This window comes from Ciconia boyciana, chromosome 1, assembly GCF_034638445.1.
Source record: "Ciconia boyciana chromosome 1, ASM3463844v1, whole genome shotgun sequence".
In the NCBI taxonomy this organism is placed as follows: domain Eukaryota; kingdom Metazoa; phylum Chordata; class Aves; order Ciconiiformes; family Ciconiidae; genus Ciconia; species Ciconia boyciana.
The window spans coordinates 90,571,590-90,582,439 of NC_132934.1; the positions used below are offsets into that span (position 1 = coordinate 90,571,590).

The following is a 10,850-nucleotide window of genomic DNA, read 5'->3' on the forward strand; positions in this document are numbered from 1 at the left end:
CACCAGCCTCAGGGACCTGAAATGTTTTTGCTCAAACTTCTCTTGTGGCATTTGGGTCAGATGAAGACTGAAGGGAGTACCCTTGAAATGATAACAACTAAAACTGATACATTCTCGATTACAAAGTCCACTGTGTTTTCCTGGAAAAGAAGTAAGCACTTATGCTGCAAGACAAGACAATGGTGCAATATCGTACTATTCACATCATATTTAATAACGCTCTAGTACCATTCAATATAAATAAATAACCATTAAAAATTACTTTCTTGACATTCTCTTTCCTTCGTCAATAGTATTTTCTGCGACAGGAAATGTTAGTAATATTCATTGGTTGGTTAATTAGATGAATCTCAGAGAACATGAATATGAGATACTAATATGCTAGTAAAAACCAGGCGCTGGGATGCCTTCTCTTTAAACACTTCAGGCTTGATCTGCAGCTTCCCTCCTTATTGCATTCACTTTCCCTGGAGCCTGTAACTCTGACTGCTGCTCCACTCCTGGGCTCTCCCACCCAGCTCTGCCAACAAACGGCCATCTTAACTTGTGGTGTCTCTTACTCACCTACCCTTAGCTGATACACCTTGTCTGGCAGTAGTCCTTGCTGTCCTTAGGCTGCTCTACAGAGAAAAGAGTATTTGTGCTGAACAGGTCCAAATGTCTGCTAGCCTGGAATATCAGCTGTGTACATCCATGCTGTCCGTACAAGGTCTTGGTCCTGCACAATTTAGTGACTGACAGAATTTCTTGATTCACAGAAAGTCTCTTGCACAGGGCCAGGCTGGGGCAAGAATGGAGAGGGTGTGATAGGACTGGTCGTAAGAGCAGGCTCCGACCGGCACTGAACTGACAGTGCAGCTGATATCACTTGAATGCAGATCCCCAGTGGGAAAAACAGGAATAATAATTTTGCTTTCTTATAGGGATGCAGAGAGAACAACTTTCTAAAAAACATGTGTGTGGAGGGCATCCTTTGCAATGGGAATAGAGCCTTGCTACAAACACACACCAGCAGTCCCAAAAGCCTATGTAGGACCTGCGTGAGATTACAGGCCAGGGAATTAATCACCATATCCCCTCCTGTTCATACGGGCAGAAACCCTGCCCATCTCGGAGGGGAAAATGGAGGATCATAAATCTTTTATTCCCTCACTCTTGTTCATTCATTGAAACCACAAAGAAGTGGACTTAATCTTAGTTTAATGCTGGGTGGAAGCATTGAGCCCACCTGCCTGGTGGCAGGGATGGGTTGGCAAAGCCCACTGGAGTGCAAGGCCTGTTACCTTCTGCAGAGGACAGGACACAAAGCTCTGACAAATGGAGAATGAAAAGTATTTTGTAGACACCAGGCTTCCTTCATGCTATCCAGTGCCAGTATGCCAGACCCTTGCTCTCTAAGGACCTTTCTAGGGCCCAGAGAAGACACCGCTTTCATGGCCCATTCAGTATTCCTTCATGCTGAGATGGCTGGCAGGGTGGCCTTGTAGTGCTGGGTGTAGTGCTGTAGTTCTGGGTCATCCAGAAAGACCCTGGCCTAAGCCTCACTAAACACAGCCTCCATTTCTCTATTTGCTGCCTATTTTTTGATTTCTCCTGCCTTCCTCTCTGATAGGAGGCATCTCATCCCCTTTGCCCCCTCCTGTAGTTTAGCCCCCCTCCCATAGCAGGATGCACAGCTGCTCGTTCCCCATGTGAGGGAACATGGACTGGCTCCCTCTCTCAGACACCCCTCGAAGAGCCCCCTTCATGGAGGCTCCCTGAGATCCCATGGGGCTATCTGCTGAGGCACTCCTTTGCACATGTTTTTACCTCGCTATGATTGCTCGGGAGCCAGAAACTTAGTGCCACCCACATCTCTTGCATAAAGGAACTGTAATTCCCTTCACTGTACTTCCCTCCTTGCTGTGTTTCTGATTATTTTGCCAGCTTAAGACACCATTGTAAAGAAATCCCAGGGAGCGCAGAACCTATGACATTCATCGGTAAACACCAAGCTCTACTGTTCTTCTGTGAGAGTCGGTGGCGAGGGGGGAAACATTCTTTCTTCATGAACATGTCAGGTGATCTAAGCTAAAAAACAAAACTAAACAAGGAATAGGCAGAGAATTCTAGTATAAATAAATCAACAAATAAATAAGTCTCCTGCCAGCCCAGAATTTCTTGGGTGGGGGATGATTCAATTGCTCATAACTTTCCCCCAGCTGCGAAATCCTCAATGTGTTTTGAAAGCCTAAAGAAAGCCTTGTTTCTCATGGCCTGAGTGAAGATGGTTTTCAAGATGTGCTCAGAGGGGTTTCTGGGTCATTCAAGGAATCTTCCTGGAAAAGTCACAGCGACACCACTCCCCACGCACACACATGGTACCAACACTTGTGCTTTTAATCCAGTGCATCCTTCCTTCGGTACTCATTTGCCACCTCCTCCTTTGTGGGCTGCCTTCCACCTGGCTGTCTTCCTGTTTTACTGAGGGAAAGGGAAACCCTTCCCTATGACACTGTCTCCTCTCTCTTCACAGGGCCACACATGCCTTTCAAAGTTCAACTGGAAAACCTTCCCACATTTGCTATTTCAGTTGTCATCTACGTGCTCAAGATACGTTTCCTGATGATTCCACATTCCTCGACGTTCTCACAGGAGATGAGTGCAGGCTGAGGGTTCCTCTTCTCTGAGCACTTCTTGCCCACCTCCACCCCAGAGGTGTCTTCCTCTCTGGAGGTCTAGGAAGCAAGTCCGTATGCGTGATCCGAGGCTACTGAAGTGCCTGACAGTGCTGCAGCAGGGTTCCAGGCTAGGAACAACACTTTCAAGTCCACCCGTCTTTGCCCCTGCTTTCTGGTCTCTGCAGCGAGATGTGGAGGCATGGCCTTTGAGGTACAGTACCTGCTGGGTCACCCTGAGTGGGAGAGGAACTTTATCCAGAGGGCTCTGGGCCTGGGGATCTGGGATGGCATTTTCCAAAACAACTTTAAGCGTGGGTAGTTCAAGTTCTCAGCGGAGGGACCAGATCCCTTCTGAACTCCCAAACCCAAAATGAGGCGTTTCAGCACAGCTCCCTCCCCAACACTGAAGGCTGATCCACGTAGGTATCTGAGTGCATCCTTCAGAGGGAGAGCCTCTCTCAGGCTAGCTTTGTTTTAAAGCTGTTTTGAGAGCATACCAACCTCAGGCCGACAGGTCCACGTTTGTGCTTTTGTGACAACTCCCGTCCTTGAACCACTGCAGCTCGCAGCTGCTGTACTAAAGCTCAGGTTTGACAATATTCCAGGAGGGGTCTTCAGAGGCACCCGCACCCGTCCTGGATTTCAGCCTCTGTGCTGGCACAGCCGAGAATGGAGATCGCATCTAATAAATTGTAACGAATGGTTAAAAACACAGAGCCTGCAGGGGAAGGGAAGCACTCCTCTCCCAGGTGGGGAACAGGAGCCAGGGCACGAAGTCAAAGGTGAAGAGCTGTAGGATCGCAGGGCACCACATCAGCTCTGTCCCTGCTTGTTACCACCTTCTGGGCAGTGGGAGCTGATCGGCGTGGCTATGTTTGGGGGTGTTTATCATCCACCAGCGGTGGAGCAGAGGGCCAGGCAGAACAGGCAGTGTGCACAGCTGCTGTGGTTGCGGACAAATTTCAGGAACGATCACTGCCCGCTGCCTCTGTCAAGACAAACATAAGATGAGGTAAGAAGGAGATAGAGGTGTTGATACCACATCCAGTACAACAGGGCAGGAGACGCATTTCCAACAGGGTTGTCCCCTGGCTCAGGTAGACACAAGGCAGGCAACAGTAACCAGGTTCCTCAACCACACTACACACAGCTTTGGGCTGGGGATATGGCTGAAGAGCTGCTTGTTCTATCTGTACTACAGAGTCCTAGCTGGGATATTTAATTTATGAATTAGAAAAAGGTTTAGAAGGATTTTTTTTTTCTCCCCATAAAATCATTATTTTAACAACTCTGATATTTTTTTAAAGAAAGAACAGGAGGATGAGATCTGAGGATCCCTGTTCAGTCTGTCTGGAAGCTCTGAAATGCGGGTGAACTTCTTTCCCTGTTTCCAAATATCACAAGGCAGCAGGAGTCCTGTTCTAACCTACGCAAACTCTTCTCTCCCAGATGCCTGTAAATAGACGTTAGCAATAAGAATAGGTAGTTTTTATAACACCAGTCTTGATGATAATTTTCAAGGCTTTAACAAAGCAAAATTGCAAAATTAATTTCTGTCTCCTGCTCTCAGAAGCCAAAGCCTGTGTTTCGAGGGGGTTTCAATACAGTCAGCAGGGACATATGCTGTGATAGCTCTTGGTTGCTCTGTGGCCCCTGCTGCAATACAGAAAATCCCGAGGATTTTCCCCATCCTCCATGTTTCCCTTCCTACTCTGCACGTCCCCACAGTGTTTCTCAGAGACCAGGCTTACGGCCATTTTCCACAATATCTCCACAGTGAAAGCCTTTGTCCAGCTGAAGATGGGCTCAGAGATCCCCTTTTTGTCTGTCTTGCTCCTCTACTTTGCATGAAGAGGCTGGGGAAGTAGCTGAGGATCTCACCCCTGATCCTCAATCCCAGCACATCTCAGATCCTGCCTAATGGTTCTCAGGGCAGCAAAAAAAGGAGAATTTCTAGTGCAGAAAAGAAAAACACTTTCCTTTTTTTAAATGTTGAGCTCTTCTTTTTCTTTTTGTTGTCTCTCATGAAAAGCAAAACCCTGATGTGGTTTATTGCTCCCCCTTTGCAGATCTGCTCTGATTTGGCATGTAGAGTTTTCTCCCCCAGACTCACAAAAACTGCTGTAGTTCAGCTGGACACAGCTAAAGGTGGTGGGAATGAGCAAGGAAGAGAGGGACAAAATAACTGCTATTTAGGCAGCACTCATTGAAGCCCGATCTTCGCAGTTCACATGATCAGCAGGTCCCTTTACACTGTGTCTGTGGCAATTCACCAAGCAGGCACACATGCCAAGCGGCCATGCGAATGGTCCAACTAGAGATTAACAGAGCACCAAATCCCACACCAAGCAATGCCTGCCTGGCTCACATCTGCATGCATTAAAGGGGAAGGAGGCCTCTGGGAGGTCTGGGACTTGACTGGCTCGATCTGATCCTCAATGAGGACTAATTGCTGGGAGGGAAAGACAGAAATATTCTCCCTATTGTGTCTAAGAACAGAACATCCTCAGGGGAGCAATTTTACCTCTTTTTTTCTCAGTGCTGGCTTATCTAGATCATGTCTGTCAAGGTTCTGAAGCTCAGCAGCCTTGATAGTAAGGACCTCCAAAACACCTTAGCTGTCAGCAGAGATCTCAATTTAAAACTTTAAGGGGAGGAATCTAATGATTTTGCTTGACTGCCCAGTCAAGCAATTTACCTTGCAGGTGTCTCCTGGAGTGGATGCCACCTGCCCACTTGGCAGGTCAGAGCAGTTGCCCCACATGACAGATGTTGGTGCAGAGGGATTGTGGTCAAATTCTCTGCTAATGCAAGTGGGAAAGTTCATTCAAAATCTACAGAGCTGGCCCAGCTGAACCTCTGGCTTGAAAGCACCCTGAGAGGATGGCTCTGGACAAGGGTGCAAGTCCTCCTGGTGAATGGGTGGCAGTGTCTTTGTCTGTCAGACTGGTTGCTTCCCTTTCCCACATGAAATTACTTATGGGGAGCCATTCCCATGAGAATCCATAGCAGGTATGTGGCATGTCTCATGGAGCTTGGCTGAGTGTTAGGCCGGGGAGAGAGGGTGAGGACAAAAGAGCAGATACATAAATGGCACATTTATGAAAATGTCACATCCACAACTCTGCATCTGTAGTGGAGCAGTCAACCCCTCCTCTGACAAGTAGGCAAGGCAGATCTAATCTGTCTGAGTTTTTATAAGCCTGCTCATCCTTTACAAAGTAAGTGGTACCTCCAGACCAGTTAACTGGATTCTGAGTCCTTATGAGCTGAGTTTGGGCAATTGTAGTTTTAGCGTACTGCAGACCCAGCATGGGTGGGTATGTAAAATGAGCTCATTACTGCTGGTGGATTCCACAGAAGCACAGGTTAAAAGAGGGGCTGCTGCCTAAGCATAGGTGTCTAGCATCATTTACGGATCACTAGGATACCTGAGATATTAATGAAAAGCTGGCAGATATGGTACAGAGTATGTGCCCTACAGGAGGGGCAGGTAGGCTACCCCAGGGTCCCTATGGCGGCACCAGGTGTCTATGTTTAGGCAACTGACTCCTGTCCCTCCCATCTGCTGCTGGGCGTGCAGGCTCTAGGATTGCTTTGCACTTTGTACGGCTGTCACTCAGAGATGATGAGATGATGTGGAAATGCTGTATGCAGCTACTAGTAATGCACACAGCAGATCAGTACAGAAGCTGAAATACCCATGACTGCCTGTATAAAAGCTGTCAGTTTTATTTCCACTGGTAGAGCTGAGCTGAGGTGTATATTGGGGTCAGGACTGAAAGCAGTCCTGGAATGTCTTCCAAAGTAAGAGTAAATCATTCAGCATCCTGTATCTTGCCACAGATATGAGTCATTCCTGAAAGAGCTGGATACTCCCGAATTGGATACCTTTATTCTTTTGGGACTTTTGGGCTAGGAATCTGCCAAGGGCAGACACTGGGATCAGAGGGCATGGCAGCTGGCAGAGAAGGTCGTAGCTCCTCTGAAGCCTGTTCTTCATCAATCTGTACTTCTAAGAACATATCACTGATCTCTGATACATTCCTGCCCTCACCTGTGGTGGTTGCCATAATCCCTCCTCCTGATGCTGAACCTGGCTCTGTCTACCAGAAGGGCACTCCTAGTGCCTTCACTATTTCTCCTCAGCAGCAGATGTGTTCCTAGCTCTGCTAATGTTGGTACCGAGCCCTCAAACTCTGTGAGAGTCTGTGCAGGTTGCACTTTGCTGGTTCCTCTTTTGAGGTTGTCTAAGTGTCCCATCAGCCTTTTCCTGTTGCATCCACACCACAGTTGTTCATGCAGGACAAAAGCTGAAGGTGGATGCATGGAGCACTGCAGAAGTGGCAGGGCTGCTGGGGGAAAGCTCGTCTGCAGGAGTGTGATCTCCTTCCACACACTGTAGGACAACTCCCACATTAACGAGAGTTCGGAGCTGGCAGAAATAGGGGGGCAAGGAATTTGGCTTGTCATTATTATGGAGTGAAACCATGGGATTCTTCTGCCACTTTTCTCTCTGTCTGTATGCAGGCAAAGCTTCCATGTGGACTGCAAGGAAGCTTGAATGAGTATGAAATGCAGACCGTAAGTGGGTAAAGATGAGGATCTACTTATGGTGCAAAGGGTGGCATGGTAAGGGAGTTACTGGGACAATCATATATGCAGTCTTTGAGGAAATAATAGCATAAATAAGGAGACAGGTACAGATTATTTGCCTTGCCAAACCCAATAAAGACGAGGGTACTCACACCCTGGAGATGGCTCTCTGCTTACACCTCTACTCTGGGGTCTGTAAATCCACGCTTGCCTTCATTAACCAGAGTGGGCCTCTCAGTTCTTGTGTGCCAGACCAACACCTAGAGGGAATCACAAAGAGTTCAGGGGCTCTGGATGCCATGGAAACGCCGAGAGCAGCGCATCCATCGGGTGGGATCCTGAGCAACCTGGGGCTTGCAGCTGTTTGAAGCATGTGATTCAAAGGGATTGCACCTGGGAGAGACTTCACAGGCACATGAAACAGTGACAAGGAGGAGGGATCATTCTGGACCGAAACCCCAGACTCAACCCTCTGCCAATCCTCCTGGATTTTGGGTGCAAATTGTATGGCTGAGGCTCTTTATTAACACAGTTAGAGTGCATAGCACGAACTGTTCCTCAGCACTCTCTGAGCTTCGCATCTGTGAAGAATTTGGCAGGCTCTGCCCGTCTCTTCCCAGTACTGTTTGGCGCTGACGTGTGCCAGCACAGGGCAGGCACAGCGGAAGGTGGAGGAGCATGGCAGGAGGCTGCAAAAGCAGCTAGGACTCAGCAAGGAGAATGTATTTGCAAGGTCTCTTGTCCTGCTCACCTTTGTACAGTTGGCTGCTTTGGGCTCCAGCCCGTCCATAGTCACTAGATCCTTCAGTAGACTGGTTTCCTGGTAGCCTCCTTTAACTCCCTCCAGCTTGAAACTGGCCTGAGGCTTCTCCAAGATCAGCTTGATGCTGATAGCAAATCCAGCCATGTCAATAGCAAAGGGCCGGTTAGGGTCAAAGACGGTTTTCCAGCCTACCACCTTCCCTGCTGGGCTCACTTTTGGGGATTCATATCGCAGCCCCCCAACGAAAGCCACTGGCCAGACGGACACCCTCCTTGTGTAGCGCATCTGTGTGCCAGAAAGAAACAGTGCTGTGATAATTCAACCCCGCAACGTTTGTCCCACCCCGTTAGCATACCATCCTCTGCTTTCATTGGCACCTGTCCTCCCCCGTTGACTTCCCACACAATCATATAGCTCTAGGCAGCACAAGTTCTTGTTCACCTGTGCTACTGCTTGAAGAGCTACAGCTTGCAAAGCCACGAGGCTGTTTTAGCACGTTCTCTGAACGCCAAACTCACTGCTTTTCCATGCCCACGTTCAGTCCCTCAGAAGAAGGAAAACCTTTGGTTTTCTAATCTCACCTGAAGTTTTATCGTTTTTTGTAAAATTTTATCATTTTTGTAAATGCCAAACACAACTTCTACCGGGCCTCTAGCTAAGTATTATCAACTCTGCTCACTCTACCTTCACCCTCATGCAAGTAATCTCCCTCCCTGACTGATGCATCTTTGTCCTCATTTACTGCAAATTTCCCCCACCCTTGTTCTTCCATCCATGGCTACTGCCTAAAAGAGGGGGAGTTTACTGAAATTGTCAGAAAGGACCTGGAAAGGAATAAGAAAGGATGAGCTTAACAGAGAAAATTCTGAAAACTGGAAATGTGTTCTGATGCATAACTCTGTATTTCAAGTGGTGTAGTACAGTTTGGCTTAAAGTGGTGACAAGGGAGTTTACTGAATAATCATTTTTGCAAATTTACAATAGACTTGGCATCTCACAAAAGCCAGGTTTCCAGCAGAAGTCTGGGCAAGCTTCTGTGATCCCAGGGGCACAGCCCTGTTGTGGTGGCTGGAACTCAGAGTACAGAAGGGCAGCCAAGGAGAAAAGGTGGATTAGAAAGTCAGTCAACTTTTCTAACATCCCCTACCCATCACACCCCTACAGCAGTGCAGATTTATGCTTTGCCAGAAGTTTGTCTTCAGTGCTTATTTAAATCAGGTCAGCTCTCCCTGAGTAGAGGTATAAATTCTCGAGTATGCATCCCCTAGTCCCTGGCAAAAAGGGCTCTAGCTGGTGCAATGCTGTGTGGGTGGCTATTCACATCTGCAGCCCACACCATGGCAGGTGTGTTCTTTGCTCTTTCAGCCCCTTTAGAGCATGGCTACTGGGTTTGCATAGCTATAGGTTTGCATCTGCCCTATACCCAGCTCCCACTGAGTGCAGGGCAGGAGAGGAGGGCTCTAGGCAACATGCTGAAGCCCTTGTCTCCCAGCTAATGCTAAAAGTCCACATGGCAGACCTATCTTAGAAGTCTTTGCAAGTGCACCTGACCTTAAGAGGCTTTGCAGCTGTATCCTGCTTTTCTGTCCCATGTAATTCTATGGCTCTTACCTCTTCAAAGAGCTCCAGGCTATAGGTGTTATCATCATCGGCAAAATACACTACTCCTTCTGGTGGTGCGGTGTTGCTGAAGCTGTCCCTCAGCCAGTGCAGCCCCAGGTTCCTCTGTAGTGTCCCCCTTGGGGTGTGGGATGGGATCCAGGACAGCCCCAGCTTCAGACTCTTGGGTGTCTCCACATTGAGGTGGGTGAAGTTGAGCCCTGCCTTCTCCAACAGGTTGGATACCAGGTTGGTCCTCCGAGGCGAGTCCTCCACCACCACCCAGTGCAGGTTCTGTACATGTAGGAAGGTGTTGGCCAGACGGGTCAGCTCAGCTTTTTGCACTGGCCGGGTGTAGGTAGGGGTGATAACGAAGATGGTCGGCAGGGTGTCTGACCATGGAGGAGGCCTGGAGTACACATAATTCTGGATGACTTTAGGCGTTGCCCCTATGCTTTGCTGCTGCCGAATGCATGATGGGAGGCCTTCTTCTCTCAGTGCAGAGGTACCATTGAGGAGAGCTTTAAGGGTCACGTTCTCATCTGTCTCTTCTGGGACAAAAGGAAGGAAGAAGAAGAAGAAAGATGTTAGAGAACTAATCACTGCCGGGCTGCCTCCTTTCCAGGGAGTGCTGGGGACACATCTGTCTGGAGTCAGTGCTCAGCACATCAGCGTCCTCTCCCCAAAGCCAGCCTAAGGTGCATGTTTAACGCGCTCTTAAGAACAGTTTGTGTGCCTGCTGTAGGCAAGCCCTTAGGGGGCCTTCAGGCAAGTTTATCTTTGTTTAACCCATCCCATGAGAGAGCATCTCCTACCAAGGGTTCGCACCAGCAATCATCACAGCCACCAGCACACTGACAGCAGAACTCTTGCACTTACTTCTCAGCAGGCTGAGGTAGCGGGTGGTTGGGTACTGGTGCCACAAGGTTAGGAGAAGAGCCCATGGCAAGGCGATCAGGAGCGTGGTAAGCAGGTTACGTCTCCTCAGCATACTGCAGAGAGCTTCCAATGCCCAGGCATCTCTCTACCTTTCAGAGCAGAGAAAGAGTAAAGCCTCCAAAATATCAGTCACCACGAACACTAGGACAGTAAGTCTAGAGGCCAAATGAATAGACTGAGTTTGGCTTGCTTGGAGGGAGGCATGATAAATGTTGGACTTTGATCAAGCAAAGCATTTGTCTAAGTATAAGTTTACAAGGAACCCCATTAATGTTGCAGGCCCGAACCATTAA

The 10,850-nt window shown here is 48.4% G+C and overlaps 1 protein-coding gene across 2 annotated transcripts; it reads right to left on the minus strand.

The window, feature by feature from the left end:
• Positions 1-7,429: 7,429 nt before the first annotated feature.
• LOC140646821 (galactosylgalactosylxylosylprotein 3-beta-glucuronosyltransferase 1-like) lies at positions 7,430-10,609 on the minus strand. 2 transcript variants are annotated; one of them, XM_072851159.1, is made up of 4 exons: positions 10,498-10,609; positions 9,631-10,160; positions 8,008-8,304; positions 7,430-7,516 (listed from the first exon to the last, which is right to left on the minus strand). In XM_072851159.1, exons 1-4 carry the CDS (start codon positions 10,607-10,609, stop codon positions 7,430-7,432), a joined length of 1,026 nt encoding a protein of 341 aa, XP_072707260.1. The 2 variants fall into 2 exon arrangements, with proteins under 2 accessions (XP_072707260.1, XP_072707253.1); XM_072851152.1 differs by having other exon boundaries at positions 9,631-10,169.
• Between the last annotated feature and the right edge of the window lie 241 nt (positions 10,610-10,850).